General features: G+C 41.9%; 1 protein-coding gene across 3 annotated transcripts in view; it reads left to right on the forward strand.

Annotated features, from left to right (window-relative positions):
* Positions 1 to 12,525: 12,525 nt before the first annotated feature.
* The window catches only part of TMA16 (translation machinery associated 16 homolog), a 56,668-nt gene continuing 46,061 nt past the window's right edge, over positions 12,526 to 23,132 (forward strand). For all 3 annotated transcript variants that reach the window (XR_012158610.1, XR_012158611.1, XM_073341535.1), the window contains exons 1-2: positions 12,526 to 12,699; positions 17,923 to 18,035. Coding sequence is in view for 1 of the 3 variants with exons in the window: in XM_073341535.1 (XP_073197636.1) it covers positions 12,697 to 12,699; positions 17,923 to 18,035 (116 nt within the window). In the remaining 2 variants the exon portion in view is untranslated. The remainder of the gene's footprint in view (positions 12,700 to 17,922; positions 18,036 to 23,132) is intronic.

A 23,132-nucleotide genomic window follows, 5' to 3' on the forward strand; every position in this document is an offset into this window, starting at 1 on the left:
GTGTAGAAATAGCCTTAGAAAAAAATCTGCACCCGGGGCTGGGTAGCTGTACAGGCAGAAGGAGGCGATACTCCCCCTGGAGACTGCCTGCGGCTTCCTGGTTGATCTTGCACAGCTGAAAGCAACTCAGAGGCAGTGGTTTGGGAGGAGAGAGAGTGAGCAGATCCTTTGGACCGGCCTTTGCTCTTACACAACCCGCTGCCTTCATTCTGCCTCGCAGGGAACCCTTGGGGAGTGAAACAAATAATAAACATACACAAATGTTATATTATACATTTAGACAAATTATTACCTTTAAGCGCTTTTTCTTCTGTGTCTGTACAGAGTCTAGCACAACGACACAATACAAGAAACTATAGGCCTGATTCTCCTCTGACTTACATGAATGTGAATGAGGAATAGTGCAATTAAAGTCAATGGTGTTACATGGAAGGAAAATTAGCGTATGTGAGAGGAGAATAAGTCCCTAGGTTTCCTCTGCTAGAGATCCCCTGAGTTTATTAAACAATGTTACACCAGTATCCCATAGTTTGGTTGCAGGGCCTTCTTAGTGAGAGGGTTCTCAGGTCCCCTGAGTCCAACAGCCCAAGACTGGGCAATCTTTAGGGTTGCTGAAAGGCTCACCTGTTTTCTCAGACAGATGGCATGAATAGAAGGATTTGGACAGTTTGCTGTGGGAGGTTACAACATTATGGTGAGGGGATTGCTTAGCTGGTTTTGGGAAAAAAGCAGATGGTTTTGAGTTGAATGGATAAGTTTGTGTGCATTGGTATTGATTTTTTGCTATTCTATTTTTTAAATATTTTAAAACATATTTATCAGCAGCTAGAAGATGAGAGCCACTTAAAATATAATCTAAATAAGTTAAGGGATAGTTCCTTAATTGTATACAGGTAAAGGTACTGTTAGAGTGGCTGGATATGCCAGCTAACTGCAATAGCCTAAAAACCTCTGACAGGAAGGATAAATGGTCTTTTACTTCTTTTGTTAGTGAGAGGCAATTGATCAGGGCTGTAATATAACTGGAAAGGAAAGAAAGATATGGAGGTCCAAAAACCTAGAGTAAGAAAGAGATAGGTAGTGTAAAGTTAAGAGTGTAAGTAGTACATTAGGGTTATTTGTTTAGAAATGAAGGGAAAGTAGGATGCTGCAAAGGTGTAATTATTTAGAAGTAGGGTTCCATGTTTTAGATTTTATAGTTTGACTATAGTCACTGTGTCTGATTCTCCATTCATTTTGCTTCTTGTGTGCTAGTTTACAAATTAGAGCTTTAATCATGAAAACAATTGTGTGTGTGCTTAAATTTAGACCTGTGAGAAGCTTTATTGACTTTATGCTCATGAATTGTTCCATTTATGTCTTAGATCACATAGGATATGTCTACACTGCAGTGTAAGATCAGGGTTAGTAGAACTAAAGTGAACAAACACTGGATTTGCAAAAAAAACCAAGGAGTACCTTGTGGCACCTTAGAGACTAACAAATTTAGGTGCCACAAGTACTCCTCATTTTTTTTGCTGATACAGATTAACACGACTACCACTCTGAAACCAAACCCTGGATTTGTTAATCTTAGGCTTGATCATCTACCCCAGGTTACAAATTGTTGACCCTAGGGTCCCAACCTGGGGCTCCAGCATCTATACTTCATTATGCAGGCCCAAGTCCAAGCATTCGTATCCCAGACTTCCTGTGCCCTCTCACAATGTGGTGCGCCAGACCTTTGTTCCTGGTGCAGTACAGGAAAACTTGACTGTTCTGAGGACTAAAAGGTGGCCTGTGGGATACTTTTGGCAGACTTTCAAAGCATGAGTCAAGTGGTACTGTGTCTAAATTTCAAAGCAATAGAGATTGAATCCTGAGACTCAACTTGAGAAGACTAAATGAGTGAATGAAAGAATATGGGCTAAGAGTAATGGAGTAACTGGGAGAGGGGAATTTGGTAGAGGTAACAGAGTGGTTGAAGTATAGAGATGGCTGTGTAAGGTATTGATAATTTTTTAAAGACAACATAAATGGAAAGTGGTCTTCATCTCTACAGTATTTACATCAGAGTTATCATTCTCACACAATAACCCAATCATTTCCCCCCTATTCAATTAGGTTCTTATTTGTATTCCTTTTTGAAACATTAATAAAAACAGCAGAATGGCTGTATGTGTTTTGGAGAACTAGGCCTAACACAATTCCAGCAGTTGTTCCCACTGTTGCCTGCAGCTTCTCTTCTCCAGGGATTGTTGCCCTCAGTATCTTATCTTTGCTAATGGTCCAGGTGACTCAACTTCATCAGTTTCATGCTGATCAATTCCTGGGGCATTTCAAATTTCTTTCTCAAATATGCCTGCTGTATACTTAGTGATTCTTTTAGGTGATGGTCTGACTTGGTTTGAAACATCCTCAGGGTTCAGGTAGCTTCCCTGAAGTTCTAAGGGTTCTTGATAGATTCCACAATGTGCTTCACAACCCATCTGTTCCAACAGCATTGGAGAAAAATCATATGTTCCTGCCACATCCTTTTCTTCCACTGTCAGTTAAATGGTAGTTCAAGCAATGAGGAGAAAGGTAGCCCAACTCATATACTTAACTTTACATGCTGCGCACAGTCCCATTAACTTCATCTTTACAAGATCAGAGCCTATACTGTATATATCTTGGGCCTGATTCACGTCTCACACTTGGGTAAATCATGAGTAACTGCATTATGTTATTGGTGTTATGGTGCTATAAAAGTAATGTGAGAGAAGAATCATCCTTGGATTTGTGCAGAAAGGAAGGGAAAAAGCCATTTTAATAGCTACTGATATTGATCATCCCTTCCAATGTATGGTGCACAGGAAACCAAAAGAGAGTAACCAAATGACAAGCAAGCACAGAAGAGGGTGTGGGCAGAGAAAAGCCTAAACATCATCCTTCCCCCACCACTCCAACAAACTGAGATGGCTTCTCAGTCTAGTCAAGTCAAATGTGGGCTGCCATTGTGTTTTGGAGGGCTGGAATAACTGGGGACCAGCCATACTAGGTGACATTGTTTCCTGAAAATCAGAGGATTTTCCTCTTTAAAAAAAAATGCATTTGGACAAATGCCCTCTGTCTGTGTGGTACTTCAAACCTTTCTCCTTGAGAAGGCAATGCCTTGGAAACCCTTGTTCAGCTGTGCACGTAACAGATGTTTTAGGTCTCTGAGTCAATCCAAAATGAAAACTTTTCAGTTTTCTCAGCAAAATAAAAAAACAAAAAAAGTGGTTTTACATTGACAGAGATGTTCTGTTAATCCAAAATGAAATGTTTTGCTTTCAGATATTTTAACTTTAAAAAAAAATTATTTAGGCAAATTTCAAAGCAGAATATCATTTTGAAAGGAAAAATTGAAATATTTTGTTTCTAAATGGTCAAAATAAAACATTTTAACTTTTTTTTTAAAATTTTGGGGGGCTGAAACTGTGTACTGAATTTGACACTAAACAGCAGATTTTTTTAAGAATAAAATATTTGTTCAAAAATTTTACCCAGCTCAGAACACTTTAATGCATGGAGATTTTTGAATAACTTCCTTCTCCCATGCAATTTTGTGAGGAAAGGGATGTCATTGCTAACTATATAGAAAGGGAAATTAAAACCCATATACATTTAAAAAACCCTTGAATGTAGGGACTCGGATTGGAGCTTTTAGCAACTACTACAATGCAAATGAATAAATAACTGATTTGATACAGTTAAAAGAAACCTCATCTTTCAGCCTTGTAGATTTCTGATACATGGAAATGTTGTGAGGTTACACATAATCATATTACAAACTAAGATGCTTCCATTTGCTCTCCATAACCTTAAGAATGGCAAATGTTCAGCTGTGACATATTATCCAATAATACTCAGGACCTTGATCTTATGTAGATTAGATAGTATGGTAATCACACAATGTACTGAAACATTGCTAGGTTTGAGAGCCCACTAATCTATTCAAAGAGAGAAAATATTGTAATGTATTATCAATGACCCTATCCTGAGTGTCTTTGGCAAGTGCCCTTGAGATAGGGAAATTATGAATTTATGTCTATTGAAGGTGATATCTTAGGAAGAAATGTCAGGTTTTGAAAGCTACATGCTGCAAAGTGGATTTTTATCCCATACTTGATCTTGTAAAGGAACAGGAAATATTCTAAAGTGGCTCATACACTTTCAGTCAATAAATGGTCCTTAGATATGAAAACAAGATGTGAAACAATTACAAAGCGATAAAGGTTATAGAACTCGACACAAAGGGTCTCTCCACTCAGTTCAGTAGAGATGTAGAACAGTTTGATCAGCTAGTTTCTGCAGTAAAATATATGTTCCTTCTCCCCAATAACTAGTAGCTCTTCCACATTCTTTCTAACTAGACATTTATATGTCCCTCATCACCATAGTGTATAAGTGCTTAGTATTTCATGTTAATGATAGTGACAGATATGAACATACATCTGTGGGCCTATTTCTATCTAGATGTATTTGTAGTCATTTATACCTAAGTATACCTTATACAGTGCATATGAAATGCAACAATTCTGCTCTGGTAGTATTTCACACCCACACTGCACAGGTGTAAATAACTGCATAAGGAGGTAGGCAGTGGGGGAAAAAAAATCAGGGCTCTTCCAGGACGTTTTAAAAAATTTAAATTCAACTCCAACAGTAAAAGAAACAGCCTAAACTCATATTTATCTCCCAAGTCTATCCTTCTCCCACATAGAGTAGAACAGATGTACTTTTTTCTGAATCACAAAATAATTGCAATTTTAGATTCAATTCAGCTGGCATGCAGTCATATAATTAATGACATTGTTTTTACATTGCATTACTATTAAATCCAAATTCTCTTACCCATTATAATTTGTAATTATTGCTTATATAGTACATGATGTCTTAGCTCTCTAATGCTGGGCTAGTCTATCAACCCACACAGGACAGATTTTGACACATACCAGATGTGACTGACACTATTTCGAGTGTTAGTTTCATTTCTGCGAGCGCACTTCAGAATGATTACATACTATGTTAATTTTTAAGTGAGTTATACAAATATTCCAATGGCTATAAAAATTGCAAGTAAACCTTAACTTGATAAGGGTCTCAGGTGAGTAAATAAATCAGAACATTATAAAAATAAAATTTGGTTCTGTCAACATGTGGTCTTGTCTCAGGTACCCTTTTGTGGCCTCAGGCCACCCTGTGAACAGTCCTTCACCTCACTTTCCCCTTTCCTCAAATTATCTCCAAATGAGGATTTTACAAGTGCAACAACAGCTCTCCTTTGGGTCTGGTTTATTCACTTAAACTAAAATGTAACACAAAGGCCTTCCCCACAGCCTAAGGCTCTGCAAAGGCCCAAACTCCCTTGGTGTCTCATGTCCCCTCCTGCCTTGGCTTAGGCTAATCCCAGCCCTTCCTAGCAACTCCCCCTGGTTTTAGAGTCTTCCCTGTCGCACCTGCTCAGCTCCCTGAATACAGCTTGCTGTTCCTTTGTAGGGGACCAGCTGCCCTCTTCAGTAATCAAGGTTGGCTGGGCCCAGGCCTCTGGACCACAAAGGAGCAAGCAACCCTGTTACAGTTCTATACAAATTTTGTGTATGGCTCAGATCTGAGTATCAGTTAGATAGTGGAGTTTAAAAACAAACAAACAAAACACACCCTACAATCAGCATGAACAACTGTTCAAGATGGAAGGTTTCATATTTACGGAGATTATTTGCACTACAAACTAAGAAACTACCACATGCTGCATCTCAACCACTGCCGTAACACCTCAGTTACAATATACTTTTTAATCCATCTGTGAAACTAGTATCTTTCCCTTAGCACCTGTAAGATATGTGCTGTGCACAATTTTCTATTTTAGTTCAGTAGCTGACAAGATAATTAACTCACTATTTTGATCCTCAATACATGATAGCACTTGAATAGCCTTTAGAGAACATTTCAAACTACTAGATTATTCTACTGTTTCAGTGACAAAACTTTTGTTACATTAGAGTTCTTTTGAGTGATTTGGTTAAAAAAAATCCCTTCCCTATTATATTGTACTGCAGCTTTTACAAGTGTTCTGAGTTCAAGAGGGGAATCTGTGCAATTTCATCTCTGGGAGCCCTTTGGCATTCGTTGCAGACCTAAAGTCCAACTGAGAATGATCAATGGCAGTTTTGGGTGTACAAGGAATTGGGACTTCAGTGGATCAGTAACTATCTTCATCTAACATCAATGTGGCCTAAGATGCATGTTATTAAAACAAGAGGATAAGCAACCCTGTGTAAATTATCCAAAAAATATAGATGAAGGAGCAAAAGTGATAACATAATGGTACCCTGACTCATTTTAGTTCTATTTCCATTCTATTCAAACTTCCCTGAGCCTTAATCACAAGACCATCCTTCCTCCAGTATTTACTGCAAAAATCTCTGTTTAGTTAGTTTTAGAACAGCCTAAAAGACTGCACCTCCCATCACTGTAGCAGTCTTCTTCTGGAAGAGCAGAAATGATGTTGTGTTAGGTTTTAGTCTCTGATGCATGACAATGATGTGCATTTCTTGTGAAAAGTAGCTTTTCTATAAGCAATGTGTGGGATGGGTAAAGTGCTGAAAGGCAAGAGAGGCCTCTTATGACTAAGGAAATTCCCAAAGTGTGCTAAATGACTCAGTGACTGAGGGGGTTCACCGGTCTACCTTTGCAGAATAAAGTATGGGCGGTGGAAGAACAGGGAAAATAGGAAGGAAGGATTGTGAGTTTGTTATCTCTTGCATAGTGGATGTGGATAGAAAGTTGCCTCCTTTCTTCATAGTTATCCACTCTCTTCTTTTCTCCCCATCCTGACAGAGAGGCTTATGTTCCCTTTGGGTTCATCCACACTGTACAAATAACATATTGGGTTACAGTTGTCTCTTCATATGGTTAAAGCATAGTACTGTGTTACAGCATGGGAGGCATCCAGCTGTATAACTGTGGTGATGCTTCCTTGGGGTACCCAGGGTTGTGAAGCACCGCACTACCCTTAATGTGAGGCCTTGTCTGTGGCTGGCTCTGAGTCAGCTCCCCATCCGCACTGGCAACACAAGCACTCCTCTCTATACCTCACAGATCCTGCTGTCACTCTGCTGGTTAACAACAGGCACAGTTCAGTCCTCAGAGTATCTCCCTGGACCAGCCTCTGCTCCACTGGATATTCACCATATCCACCGATTCACTGCTTCCAAAGAAACAGTATACGCCAGTTTACCAGTTCCACCTCAGATTACTGCTATGCTTAACTCACAGCACTTAGATTTGCTTATGGTGAAATCACATTTTTTAAACAAAGTATAAAAATTCAACTGGTAACAAGTAGCAGTATTGGAAACAAATGGTTACATATAAAATAAAATAATAAACACTCCATTCTAGAGCCTAGACTTCATTAACAAGATACTCTCATATCTAATCCTCACTTGAAATCCTTGCAGCACTTTACAGCAAGGCAGGCTGTGACTCTTCTTTCATGAGACGTGCACTCTGTCAATTTGACTCCTAGGTGCAGGAGTCAGTGTGTCTCTTTGCATTCCAAGATATATCAGACAAATCCTTTGTCCTGATTCATAAACAACCCCCTTCTGACAACAAAAATTACTACATGACCCCAGGAGAAGGGGCCAAAGCCTGAACCCACCTAAGCCCTGCAGCCCTGGGTGTGGCGGGGAAGCCAAAGCCTGATCCACACCTCCCACAGCTGGGGAGCCAAACCTGAAGCCCAAAGGCTTCAGCCCCAGGCAGGGGGCCTATAGCCGGAGCCCCACCACTCAGAGCTGCCCTCAGGCTTTAGCTTCGACCCTAGGCAGTGGGGCTCAGGCTTCGATTGATTATCATACACATTGTAAGGAGAGTGGTCACTTTAGATATCATACACATTGTAAGGAGAGTGGTCACTTTAGATAAGCTATTACCAGCAGGAGAGCGGGTTTGTGTGTGTGTGTGGGGGGGGGGGGGGTGAGAAAACCTGGATTTGTGCTGGAAATGGCCCAACTTGATTATCATACACATTGTAAGGAGAGTGATCACTTTAGATAAGCTATTGCCAGCAGGAGAGTGGGGTCGGGGGAGGTATTTTTTCATGCTTTGTGTGTATAAAAGATCTTCTACACTTTCCACAGTATGCATCCGATGAAGTGAGCTGTAGCTCACGAAAGCTTATGCTCAAATAAATTGGTTAGTCTCTAAGGTGCCACAAGTACTCCTTTTCTTTTTACAAAATGGTATTGTGTTTAACTATGTTGGGAGACAATTCTGTGGTAACTGGATTTCCTAAACTGCTTGTCTGTAGTGTAAATGGCCCCATGTAGCTGGTCATTAAATGTTAATTGAGAGAAGACTTAATTCCTCGATACGTTAAAAATAATAATTTGAAAAATTAACATAAGAATTAAATGTTCAGAATATTTTGTATTAATATGAATGCAAAATTTGTTTAATAAGAAGCAAGTTATTAATACAGTCATTTCTGCCTTTCTTCAGAATAACCACATTTAGTTGTCATTGAAATAAATGCACCTTGCCAAGTTGAAGTCCAAAGGTGACTCAAAGCTTTTCTGCAGTTTCTGGAAACAATGTGTATAAGGAGGAAAATTAGTCCCTTTCCATACTTATTCTGTTTTCTTTAAAAAAAAATAAATACAAAAATATTATGATAATACACTTTTATCTTTCTCCTACATCTTTATACATTTCCTTTGTCTCAGACAGAAAACAGACTTTGCAGGTTGTGTCTGGGAGAAGTTACTTGTAACTAGATAGTATTTCTATTTTATTTCTAATATAATTGTCATATTGGCTACATTATATTATTAGCCTTGTTTGGTGTTTGATCCTCATTGCCACACAGGTGAAAGTAAGAATTTCCAGTGAAATTCTTACATCCAGTAAAATCCTAATAATTCAGAATATATATAAATAATTTAGGATATATATAAATAATTTGTGGAAGCATCTTTCCAATATAACCTCATTCTTTCTCATGTATCATAAATGGGAAATAAGTGCAAATAAAAAGACTACATTCCTCAGTATAGTCATTACATATTGAAGTCACATACTACCCCATATTCTGTATTATTTCAAATCCACATACTGTTGTAGGTTCTATGGGCCATACCTTTCAGCTCTTATGCAAAAAAGTAGGAGTAGTCCTCATGCCCGCATAGTTCCACTGATTTCAACTGGGCTACCAGTGTGATTAAGGACTTTTCTCATAAGGGTTGCAAGACCAGGTATTCAGATGTCCTGAGTTGGTCTTGGAAGGTAGATGTTTATGAGAGTAAAGGGGAGAAAAAATAACACAAAATAGGAAAAGAATGGCTGAGTAGGGCATATAGGTAGATAATAGATGTTCACAATAGGAGACAAGGGAGCCAGATCCCCAGCTAATGTAATAAACTATCAGAGCTCCATTGACTTAAATGGTAGTATGCTAGTTTACCCCAGCTGAGGAGGTGGCCCAAGAATCTTTTTTTAAAGTGAACTCTTTTAGTAATTGAAAGAACAGTATCTTTAGGACATTTATTCTACGGAGAATGCTCTTAATATTCTCACTCTATATCAGACACTGAACTAGCTCAAGATATTTTACTATAATTTCCTTGAGAGAAGTTGTGTAAGCAGATATGTCACACAAACACTGAAGCTATAATATCTTCGTTAGATAAATGCCGCCATGACAGACTAAATGAATGGTGTCTTGGCATAATGTTGCCAAAGTAATCTATCAGGATGCTCTTCTGACATACCTGACGAATGTTATAGTAGTACTCATAGATGCCGGAACTAAGGGTGCTGGGGGTGCTGCTGCATCCCTGGCTTGAAGTGGTTTCTGTCATATATAGGGATTTACGATTCAATTGCTCTCAGCACCCCCACTATAAAAATTGCTCCAGCACCCCTGGTAGTACTTAGTTTGAAAATGCTATTTAAATGCTATATGTTTGAAGCACTTTACACAGATGGGTATTATTATCATCCCCATATCACAAATGGGTAAACTAAGGCTGTAAGAAATTAAATATTTTAAAACTTTTACTTCTGGACTCTATCCACTGGTTGGTGGAGAGAGCCAGTCATGGTTGTTGGCATTTATGTTTTGTGATAGGACCTATAACCCAGTGAGCTATTTTGGGACTTAGAAGCGGCATTATAGTAGTCCCTCAATCCCAAACATTCAGAAAGAATAGTCACCTCATTAAATGACCTGGGGCCAGGTGTGAGAAGAGGCTGAAATCTGGCTGACCTGACTGCCTGCATGCGGGTCCGGGGCACTGAACTGTGTTGCTGTGTGGAAGCACTATTCCTGGAGGAATTCTGTGCCACTACACATGTTGAGAATTTATGTCCCCTGCAGATTTCTTTGCTTCCCTGCAGAAAAAATGACTTTCTGACAGGGAAGTAAAGGGAAGTCACAAGAGCAGTCATGCATTCCTCCCCAGCAATATGTTTTAGGTGCTTAGGGCAGACGCAGAGAGGTAAATTATTGTGAGGCAGAGGGTGGGACTGGGGAAAACCTGGTTGGTGGCTCCTACCCTGTGCTGGGCTCAGCTGCTCGTTCCAGCTGGGTTAGGGAGACAGGACTTCCTCTTCCCCTGCACTGCATCCAGGGCTGGGTCAGACCCACCCCCAGATTTCTCCCTCAGCCGCAGGAAGCTCTGCGAACTCCCCTCCCTCAACTTCCTGCACCCATTGCTCCTCGGCTGCAGGGGGTAAAGATTCCTGTATAGGGAAATGCTCCCCCATCCGCCTAAGCTCCATGGATCCAGACCCCCTCTTACCCAGACCCTCCTGCAGAGCCTCAGAACCCTCCTGCACCCCAATGAGCCCCACTCCCCCTGCACCTGGACCACCCCAATGAGCCACCCACACCAGGATCTGCACCCCACCAAGCCTCAACCAGCTGCACCTGGATCCCCATCCCACAGAGCCCTACTCCCCCACATCTTTATTCCCTGCTGAGCCCCACCCCACCCAGACCCCCCTGCCAAGCTCTATCCCCCACAGACCCCCTTGCTGAGCCACAACCACCTTCATCTGGACTCCCCTGCATAGAATCATAGAATGTCAGGGTTGGAAGGGACCTCAGGAGGTCATCCAGTCCAACTCCCTGCTCAAAGCAGGACCAATCCCCAAATAAATCATCCCAGCCAGTCCAATTACCGTTGTATCCAGATCATCCCAACAAGCCCGTGCACCCAGATCCTCCACTGAGTCACCTGCACCCAGATTGCCCCACACAAAACCCACAACCTACACATGGATCCCCACACACTAAGCCCCTCCACACTTGCATCCTGCTTTGCTGAGGCTGCCTGCCCGCACCTGGCACAGAGGGGCAGCGCCCTGGGGTGTTTCTGGGGCAGGCCTGGTCAGGGTTGGGTTCAGCCTCACCATTGAGTCCTTGGGGGGGGGGGGGGGGCTGCACAGTGATCACCCATCTCTGTGCAGCCAGTTGTTAAGGAAAAGTTAGCACGTGACTCCATTTTGGTTTGGGGCCCACCATTGTCTAAAAGCAAGCACATCATGCACCAGAAGGAGTGTTCCTTAGATACTGCATTCCTGTGAAAATCCTCCTCCTTGTCTCCAGCCTGCCTTGACTCCCGGTATCTGTTCTTTGTCTGTCCCTAACTCCCTATCTCCTGGCCTTTGACGTGAGGCCTCCCATCCTGATAATAAAAGTTACTGATGCATTGCTTTAGGACCATGCTGTGTAATTAACATACTAGTTTAGCACGAGGGATAGGTGGTAGGTAAGAAAAGGGTTTTTTTTATTGGCTAAGGTTTCCGATGCACGAGGGCAACATGCTTTGCTAAAAAGTATATAACCTTTGTATAATCTGTATTCGGGGTCCCCTCCTGGCTAGCAGGGGGGCACCACGCTCGAGTGTAATAAACCTGGTGTTTTTGGGAACTCTGCAGTTGTGGACTTTGTTTATGTGCCTCAGCCTAGATTCGAACTGTGCATGACCTATCAGGTATAATTCGCAGCAGTTGTGTGTGTGTCCTATCAGGTATAATTCGTAACATAGTGGCCTATGCACCCCAATGCGATGCTGGAGCCTCCACATTTATTTGATAAATAAAATTTTGCAGAATTTTAAAATATTGTGCACAGAATTTTTATTTTTTTAGTGCGGAAGTAAAGCACTGAGAACTGCTGACTTCCTCGGTCTGTTTGCTAGTGTTAAGGACACATTTGCTTTCGGCCATTATTACTGTATTATCAACTGCTGCTCCTGATGGGGGATCAGTCAAGTGGCAACAGTTTCCCACAACGTCCTTAATAAATCTTGGTTTCCTTTTGAGATTTTTTTCGAGGAAAACGGTGCTCTGCGGGCCGGAGCTGGCCCACACCCGCCCACGGGGTTGTGACTTGCTTTTTCCTCCAGCCCTGTTCTGGGTAGCGCGCGGCTGGGGGTGAGCAGGAAGGGCGGGCCCCTCCCCCGCTGGGGCGACGCGCCCGGGACGCTGGCGAGGACCGGGACGCGGCGCCGGAATCACCGAGAGCGGGCGGAACGGGACGCTCGGGAGCGAGGCACCGAGCCGGGCTCTTTTCCCGGCGGACCGGACGCCCAGTTCCGGCTTTTGCAGAGGTGCCCCCCTCCCCCGCGCCACGCACGGGTCGCCGTTGCCTGCCTGCGCCGCTCGCTCGGCGGACGCGCCATGGTGAGTGCGGGGGTGTCGCCTGTTGCGCTGCCGGGCCCCAGCTCAGCGGGGGAGGGGGGCGCGCAGAGCGGCCGGGGTGAGCAGCGGGGTCTGTGCGAGGCACCAGCACCCGCGCCGGGGCGACACCAGGGTCCGTGGCGCTCGGCCCCTGCGGGGGAACCAGCACGTGCGGAGCCACGTGCACAAACATCGAAGCCCAACACGTCCGCGCTCGCCGCAGAACCGCGGTGCCTCGCCGCCTGTCCGGGGAGCGAGCGAGGAGCTTCCCCGGGGGCAGGTGCCTTCCCCAGCGCCCGCGTCACGGGCCCCTCTGCCTACCTCTAACGCGGGCTCAAGCCCGTGCTGGAGGCAGGGAGGAGCCGTGGGGCTGCTGGCAGGTTACATTGGAGCGGGGGCGTTGGGGTGTCTGGAAGGGTCGTTCGTTGCCTCTGTGTGTCAGGGTCCTCCACCTGGTGCCCTGCACCAATCTACTTTCCCTTACGGTTACTCTGCGCTTTGAAGTCAGTCAAGCCTGGGAACTCCGCAAAGAATTCACTGAAGGGATCCCGCCGCTCCCCTGCGGCCAGACAGTCCTTCATTACCCGCTGTTCGCTCCACCTGCCTTACCCGGCACACCCACTCTTAACCTTCCCCGCTGCAATTTGAAAATATATATACAAACAAAGACCAAAATAACAAGTAATCAGGAGATCCTAACATGCTGCCCTTGCTACGCCTCTTTTCAATCGATTCATTTCCAGCATATTAAAATACCAAAATATAGACTTGTTTAGCTCAATATGAAGACTATATAGATGAGATTTTTTTCAAAATCAGGTGGGGGTGTTGGACATATAATCCCTACTGATTTCTAATAGAAATTAAATATCCAAGTTGCTTAGATAGGGTTGGGAGTCTGTTGCTACACCATATTATTAAAAGTACAAACTTGCAAAGTTTGTGTTTAATATACAAAGCTGTGCAATGCATACATTTCGTAATAGATAATTTATTTCAGCTGTATTCATAAAAATATTGTTTTACCTCAACATACTACAGGATAAGAGAACTAATAAATCTATAGCATAACTTGGTATACCCTGGGACTATATTCTTTTCAAAATCTTTACTCCTTTAATAACAATTAGAAATACTGTTGCATATATATTTTTATTACAAAAAAAGGAGTAAGGTTTAGGTGTAAGTCTTACTTTCTATTCTGCTGAGTTTTTCTACATGCCTAATGTAAGCAGTCCAAATGGTTTAAGTCATAGAATCATAGGATTGGAAGGGACCTTGAGAGGTCATCTAGTCCAGTCCCCTACACTCAAGGCAGGACAAAGTATTATCTTGACCATTCCTGAGAGGTGTTTGTCCAACCTGCCCTTAAAAATCCCCAATAATGGAGATTCCACAACCTCCCTAGGCAATATATTCCAGTGCTTAACCACCCTGATAGGAAGTTTTTCCTAATGTCCAACTTAAACCTCCCTTGCTGCAATTTAAACCCATTGCTTCTTTAAGCCCTATCCTCAGAGGTTAAGAAAAACAATTTTTCTTCCTTCTCCTTGTAACAATCTTTTACATACTTTAAAACTGTTATCATCTCCCTTCTCAATCTTCTATTTTCTAGACTAAACAAACCCTATTTTTTCAGTCTTCCCTCATAGGTCATGTTTTCTAGGTCTTTAATAATTTTTGTCATTCTTCTCTGGACTCTCTCCAGTTTGTTCACATCTTTCCTAAAATGTGGCGTCCAGAACTGGACACAATACTCAGGCTGAGTCCTAATCAGCGGGGAGTCGAGTGGAAGAATTGCTTCTTGCCTTGCTTATAACACTCCTTTAATATATCCCAGAATGACGTTCGCTTTTTTTTGCAACAGTGTTAGCTTGTGGTCCACTCTGACCCCCAGATACTTTTTCACAGTACTCTTTCCTAGGCAGCCATTTCCCATTTTGTATGTGTACAACTGGTTGTTCCTTAAATGGAGTACTTTGCATTTGTCCTTATTGAATTTCATCCTATTGACTTCAGACCATTTCTCCAGTTTGTTCAGATCATTTTGAATTTTAATCCTATCCTCCAAAGCACTTGCAACCCCTCCCAGCTTGGTATTGTCTTCACCCTTTGTAAGTGTAGTCTGTATGTCATTATCTAAACCACTGATGAAGGTATAGAGCAGAACTGGACCCAGAACTGATCCCTACGGGACCCCACTCGTTACGCCCTTACAGCGTGACTGTGAACCACTGATAACTACACTCTGGGAATGGATTTCCAATCAGTTTTGCACCCACCTTATAGTAACTCCATCTAGGTTGCATTTCCCTAGTTTGTTTGTGAGAAGTTCCTGTGAGACAGTATCAAAAGCTTTACTAAAGTCAAGATAATAATCTATTTTGTTTATATGCTTATGGGGAATTCCTCTAAAATAGGTATTTTAGCTTTCAAGGCCAAATATTCAAAATAGCCTTATAGCCCGCCCCCAGAGTTGTACCTGCAGTTTGGCATGTGCAAATTCAGCAGGTGTATTTGATTTTCCTACTGTAAGTGTGGGGACTAGGGAAACTAGTGTAATAAAATTATACATTGTCATATTTAATGGTGTCCACTGACATACATTCCAATTTGCAAACTTTTCTTTCTCCACTTAAAAAAAAATTTAGTAATTCTTGATTCTAGCCGTGAATAAAATCTGCTGTTGTACAGCAGAGCGTACTTTAAAAACTCTTCCATTAATTGCAGGTTCTTTAACCAGGCCATTTTTTAAGCTGTTCTATCATCAGAAAAGGCAATTTAAAACATGTTGCAGAAGTTGGAATAGGATCAGTGTTCTGTAAATGCTCAGGTAGTAAATTGGTTCTTTCCTTTTCTACGTTAAATCAACAGGACAGAAAATCATTCTGTTATAGAGACTATAAACAAACAAAAGTTAAATGAACATAACAAACAGGATTGCAGCTAGAGGTCTTCTCTATCTGTAGAAGACGCATACCAAACAGGGAGAATGAAAAAATAACAAGTGGTAGTAAATATGTTAACTGCTTCTGAATCAGTCCATTTCAAGGAGTATCTGCAGGGCAAGGAGTATCTGTCTGGATGAATTAGTTAAGATAAATAGATATGAAAGCGTTTGGTGAAAGTTTTTAATTTGTACTTTCTGCATTGTTGATCAAGGTACAGCAACTGAAACGTATCTGTTTTTCTGGACACTTTTGGCTCAAGTTTTGAGCAAGTAGTCTGCTTGTATGTGTATTGCTGTTTCACAGTTGTATTTCAGTGTGTTTCTGAACTGGATGGGCAAATGAGTCTAGGATTGTTAGCAATGACTTGACGAGAGCAATTATCTATGTTTTTCTAGACTTCCCACCACTATTCTGTTTAGAAACTGCAATCCTAAACTGAAAAATTTCTGTTCCAGTCTTGTGGGTAGAAGGCTGTGCCAAATTGCATCACATTTTTGTGATGTGGACTAGAATAAGGCCATCAAACTGCAATTCCATTTCAAAGCCAGAAAAACTTTTTGTTTCAGATTTTGAAAATAGATATTAAAAATGAGTTCAGCACCATGGGTTCTGGTCATCTCTTGGTTTTAAACATTTAATTTCTCCTATGTTTTATCTTCTTGGCCCTTACGCAGCAGGGTGACTTAGGACAGAAGCATGCAAGTGTGTAGTTGATCACCTGATGCTAATGTCACTTGTGTGGTAGCAGGGGGTGTTGAAGCCCTCAAGCTAGATTTGGAATGCATATACAGCAGTTCATTAGTACAGATTCTGCCTGATCCACGTTGTGATGCCCCCAACAATGGAAACTACAGAGCTTCCTATTTATGTTTGTTTTTCTGTGATGTTACAAAACAAGTTCATGTTGCAGTATGTTTTTAAGTGCCCTGTATATATGTAATCAAATAGAATACAATATAACTTGCTCTTTGGCCAGGAGTAAGTTATTATGGCACAGTGGTGTGCGTAAGATTCAAGAGGAAAATTCCTTGCCGCTTATGGCATGATTTAAAAAAAAAACAAAACAAAAAAAGCTGCCTTGTTTATGTTGCTGTTGCTTCCAGTTTGGCATGAAATTGGGCTGAAGTCACATGAGCAACAATAGTTGGCTATTAATACCTTCTTTAAATTAGTGGAGCTTCAGGGTGTGTTCTCAAGAAGTGCTAGAGGAAGCAGTGTATGCAAATTTAAATCATCACAGTAATAAACTTGTGAACACTAGTGTAGGATCACTACTTTATGACCAAGCTTACTCTTGTTTTCTTTCTTCCCTATATATTCCTCAATATCACAGTCCTTAGTAGTCTTTCCATTAATTTTTTGGGGCAACCTTCAAACTTCATAACAAAAAAACCAACAACAAAAAATTGAGAACTGAGAAATGGAGTGGTGTGGGGATGAGGCTTGCGATGTATTCCTTTTCAAAAAGAGCCCCTTCCTGTTACCCGAATGTTTAAGATGTTTTTCTTTAGAACATATACAAATGCACTTGAGTCACTGACACTGCAGAAAGCTATAACTTTATCTCTATTTGTAAAAGTCCTTTAGTACAGAAGTGACCAAGATGGAGCATTGTATTTTGACAGGTTTCAGAGTAACAGCCGTGTTAGTCTGTATTCGCAAAAAGAAAAGAAAAAATGACATGTAGTCTCTGTGGGTGGCAGCTGCAATCTGGTTCCTTCTGTGCAAGTTAAATGGGTTCCTGATAAGGGTTGAAATGGAGCCGTCAGTTGGGCAAAGTTTAAATTAGGGTATATTGGAAATTGCATCCTTGTTAGGAGAGGTAATTTAAAGTTTCCTCACCACTGAGCTCTGTAAGAAGGAAGGTATTTTCTGTTTGTAGAAGAGTAGCAGCCTGTAACAAATTTTATCTTTTTTTAGTTCAGAGTTGATGTGTGTTATAACTGCATGCTTGCTTCAGCCATCAGTTTGTATGCCTGATTTTCATATTGCATGTGCTGTGTTGGAATCTGAACTCGGGAGTCTGCATTTTATTATTCTCAGTAACACAAGGAGTAACAAGAATATAACTTATACAAGCCCACCTAAACCCACTGTATGAATTTTGGACCTTCTGAGGTGTCAATGCATGCTCTTTCAAAGAGAGTCACTCAAGATAAGGTGCTGCTGGCTTCCCTTTGAGCAGTCTTTTACTCTGGTTGCAGTAGCTTATGAGACACTTTGTGAAGGAAACTGAAAAGTGTCTCATTTTATTCCTTGTTGTGTTTCATTTCAGCCAAAAGTACCAAAGGGCAGAGGAGGAGGGCAAGAGAAAAAAGTCATCCATCCTTACAGCAGAAAGGCTGCTCAGCTTACGAGAGAAGCACACAAACAGGAAAAAAAGGAAAAGTGAGTTAATTTTTACTGATGTTATTCAATGTGGGGGAAAGGGAGACTAATTCTGTGTTTTTTAAAAGTATTATTTTGAGTCTGAATTTCAGGAAAGTGGGGAACACGAAATTTGGAACCTTTTTTGGTAAGTGGTTAAAACTAGGAGTAATTAATAAGATGAATTTAAAACAAAGATAATTAGGCTGAATATTAGGCATTATTTCCTAATAGTGAGACTGTTAGTGTGTAGAATAACATTGCTTGGAAGCTGATAGAAGCTTCAGCACAGGAATAATGTAAAATTAAATTAGACAACCTGATTTATTAGAAAGTCAAGGTACCGAATCATAGGAATGTAGGATTGGAGGGGACCTGAAGAGATCATCTAGTCAATGCCCTTGCACAGAGACAGGATTAAGTAAACAGGATTAACTAAAATGTAAGATCATTGCATAAAACTTGAACGTAATGCCAAATTCTGCCAGATTATTTTCAGAACTTTTACTTACACTATCAATCTATTTACCAAAGTACTTTTTAAAATGAGTCTGATTAACACGTGACTGGTAATTGACATGGAGCTTTTCACCTGGTTTGAATCTACTACAAGTTGACATTGACAATAAGTTTGGTTCAGATTCTGTTTCTTACTACAAGTGTCCAGATGACAGAAAACGCCAAGATAGCTGGCATATTTTGTAGCCTTGCAAAAGGAGGGAAAGACTGAATGAGAATAGAGCCTGAATAATTCATCTCTAGAGGTGGTCCCTGCATCTTTTATCCTGCTGTTTTATGAGATCTTCCCCCACCCCCCTTCTGTGGGGCTAGCCAAGGGCACTGTGGTGAGAGGGATAGAGTTTGCCTAGTGCAGGCAGGGTAGAACATTTGGTGAAGAATTCTGATTGTCCCTACTGCTGAAACTCCTTTGTGCCATGGTAATCTGATCTCCTGGCATAACAGCCTCTCTCTTCTGGGAACAAATCTTTTCCTCAAGCTGGGAACTTTTTTTTAGGGTTGCTTCGTGCTTTGGAGGTCTGCTTGTTGGCATTTTAAATGCCAATATATATTCTTAGAACAGCTCTGGGAGATTCTCTGCTACTGCACATTTTATCTATTAAATGTATGATTAGAGATGACCAGGACAGTTAATCTGGCTTTTCACGAACTACTATATTTAAATGTTATTAGGGTTATGAGACAATAGTAACCAACCAGGAAAATTAAACTTCAATGTAAAAAAGAGTGGACTCACCGCTGCAGCGCCTTCTGGCAGCTCTCTCCCCATCTGGCACCCCAACAGCCACACTAGTCCTCCAGTGGTCCACGTCTTCCCATGACTCTGCCCTTCAGGCAGGTCACACTTTAACTCCATCTCTTCCAGGATATTAGAGTCCAAAAGACAAATGAATATTACAAACTCAAATCCAGGGTAATCTGAGAAGTTCCAATGCAATGGAATGGGTTACCTAGGGAAGTGGTGGAATCTCCATCCTTAGAGGCTTTTAAGGCCCGGTTTGACAGAGCCTTGGCTGGGATGATTTAGTTGGTGTTGGTCCTGCTTTGAGCAGGGGATTTGACTAGATCACCTCCTGAGGTCTCTTCCAACCACTGTTCCCTCTAAGCTGTGCACGTGTGTGCATAAACCCCTTGCAAATGGAAAAACACCGCATGCACAAAAATTTGCACAGAAGAAATTTTTTGCGCACACGGCCTGTCAAAAATTAGAGCGAACATTGCTTCTAACCCTAATATTCTATGATTCTGTGATTCTAAGTCTTTGACAGAGTCACACCCCACCCTGCCCAGGATTTCTCTTCATGCAACCAGTCCTTTTAATTAGTCTTTCTGGGCTGGTTGTCCCATCTGCTTGGAGGTTCATCCATGCAGTAAGCTCTCTCAGACTCTTGCTTGAAACAAGGCTTCCCTTACCAAGAGGAGTAGAGCGCTGCTCTCTTTCCTTGTCAACCCCAAACTGAGCTGGGCCACCTCCTTTTAATTCCCCTCCTCTCTCCTGACATCTGCTACAGGTATAGAGGTGCAGGGCCAATTGGGACTACAGACCCTCATCAATCCCCTCCTTGCCAGCATGGGGCCTGTCTGCCCCATCACAGGCTGTAAGTGATGGTAATAAATAGAGTAACAATAACCAGAATATGACTACATACTACCCTTGGGTTTAATTTGGTTTTGTTTCCAGAGTATGTGCTTTAAGTGTTACGGAAACCACGCTTCTTGTGGAACCACGCGCAGAAGTAGGGTTTTATGGCTGAGTTAAGGATATTTGTGGAATTCTGACTATGAATTTCCTTTCTTTCCAATATTTGTGTTTAAGAACTATGGTGTTCTAACCATGATTTGAATTAATGGTATATGTGTAGGTTAGGGTTTTTTAAAAACTAATTTAGGAGCAAGACAATTGAAATAAATAATTGTAAAATATTTGAAAACTAGTATTCTATTGTGCAGGTTTAAGTGAAACTCCCACTTCAATAAAATGCCACTCTTTAAAAAATAGCTTATTGCGGTTTATTTAACTGAGTCTCCTGAATTTGTGCTGCTGTCTTCTGCCTGTGCTTCCTTATTGTGTCTGCTTCTTCCTTTCTTGCTCATGTCAGCCAGCTCTCCTCAGCCTAGTACTTCTCGTTTTCCCCCTGTAGCAGTGAGTGCCATAAGCCCGCATATGGTATGGGCTAGTCTAGACTAGAAGCACTACCGCAGCACAGCTGCAGTGCGTCTGGTGAGGGCGCTCTATGCTGTTGGGAGAGAGCTCTCCTGTCAGTATAATCACTGCACCTGCACAAGCGGCGGTAGCTATGTCAGCGGGAGAAGCTCTCCCACCGACATTGCACTATCCACACTGGCACTTAGGTCAGTGTAACTTGCATTGCTCGGAGGGTGGGGTGTGCGTGTGGCTTAGTCACACCCTTCTGACTGACAGAAGTTATGCTGACATAAGTGGTAGTGTGTACAAGCTCTGTGTAGAGAGAACAGATGTGAAATGAGAAGTGGCTGAAATCCTAGAGACTGGAACTCATGGATCTTCATAGCTGTCTTAGCATTTTTAAATAGATAAAATATATGTTCCACGCTTTTAAAAAATTGTCAGGTATCTTCGTTCTAGGGCTTAATTAATGTTTATGTAAAACCAAAGGCCCAACTAATAATATCGGTTTGGAAATGGAAATCTTCAAATAGAGGTGCCGGTGCAGTGTATATAGATGCAACTAAAATTATACTTGTCTCTTATGCCTGCCAACCAAGGATTTCACTGTACTTTGCAAACATCAATTAAGTATGCAGTGGAGAAAGTAACAAATACTAGAAAAGTAAAAATGCTGTAGAATGACCGCGAGTGAACTGTAAGTAATGCACAAGACTGCCACTGCCATCAGTATCAGATTGAGACTGCATTATGATCTTAGACCTACTTTGCCCAGTCTGAGGCTTGTCTACAGAGGAAAATTATCCTGGTATAAATTAAGGTGTGAATTTAAACTGATATGATTATACCAGTATAATCTGGTATAGACACTCTGATTTGGTATGTGTGCTCCTTCTTTCAGTTTAGCTATTGTTGTTTGGGAACAGGTTTAAACTAAACCAAGAAAAGACACTTTTATATTGGGAGTAAATAGGGAGGGTTGTATAGTATTACCAGTAAACCTTTGTCCTGTCAACAAAGCCTTAGGCACCTGTTAAAGGTTACATGAGCATATCTGTGCTGCACCTGATATAGGAAACCCTGCCACATGTGTCAGAATGCAGGAGACAAACCAGCAATTTATCTGCCTGACACCTTTCATATTGCAATAATGAGAGGTCATTGTAGCCCTCCAAGCACAGGAATACCTTCTACAGCTAGCAGAGGAAGATGTAGCAATAGACTGACCTAATTAGACTATAATATAATTCAACAAACCAGACAACAGTACTTGCCGACGCTTGTTCCCAAGGCAACAAACACTGGTAAGTATTATCTGGCTGATGTGCTGAAGTGACTACAGTGCACAAAAATGTCTTAGAGAAGTTTTATGAAGTGCTTCTGTCTCCTGACACTATGCAGTTTGGGAGAATCTGCACTCACTAAAGTGTCTTTGAGGCTCTCTGTATTATAGTGCAGGCAGAATGCCTTTGAATCCCAATTCTGTAGTGATGGACCCTTCTATTGTGAGTGGGTCCTCCAGGCAGTGAGACCTGGAACCAGAATAATGCTAGAAGTCAGTGGTTCTCAACCTCTACAGATCACTGTACCCTTTTCAGGAGTCTGATTTGTCAGATCTGGAGCACCCACAGAATTGGCACCTATGACATGCACCCTCTTCTCTCCCCTATGTTTTATTAAAAATAACATGCCTCTGGTATGTACTGCCAAAAATACTTTTCTTACTCTCTATATAGACCTTTAGGGTCTTGGGCAGCTTTGCAGTTCTACTGAATAATTCTAAAGCTATTTTAGCTTGATAGCGACTATTCATGTCACTGTTGCCAGGGAATTATTGCATTTGTCTGCACTGTAGAGCAGGGGTGGCCAAATTGTGGCTCATGAGCCACAGGCGGTTCTCAACCTATTTACCATTGCGGGCTGCATATGCAGCTCTCTGTGTGTTACACGGGCCACGTCCACACACTATCTACCAAAAAAGGCTTAGTATTTAACAATACGATTCAGCCCGATATAATACCTTTCATTTCAACACTGGCAAATGTCTACCAAGAGTATTTTAAATGAGCAAAATAAGTGAAAACATTAACTCTTAAAATTAATTAATTTGGGTGTCATGGCATGGTGTATTGCCACCCTAGATTCTAAACTGCTGCTGGCGGCACGGCTGGGCTGAGCACCCGGAGCCTGCCTGCAAAGCTCAGGAGCCCTGCCTGGTGTGGAGTGCCCCCCAAGACAGGGACTGCTCCTCATGCACCCAGACCCTCCATCCAGGGACTGCCCCCCACCCCTCCCAGCCAGAGAATGCTCCTCTATCACCCAATCCCCTGAGACTATCCCCCCCAGCATCAAGACCCTCCCCCTCAATACTGGGCTGGGACACGTGCCTGCGATGCAGAGACAGGGTGCCCTGTCCAGGGCAGAACTGACGCCCTTCTTCCCCAGGGACTGCC

This window comes from Lepidochelys kempii, chromosome 4 (assembly GCF_965140265.1).
Source record: "Lepidochelys kempii isolate rLepKem1 chromosome 4, rLepKem1.hap2, whole genome shotgun sequence".
In the NCBI taxonomy this organism is placed as follows: Eukaryota; Metazoa; Chordata; order Testudines; family Cheloniidae; genus Lepidochelys; species Lepidochelys kempii.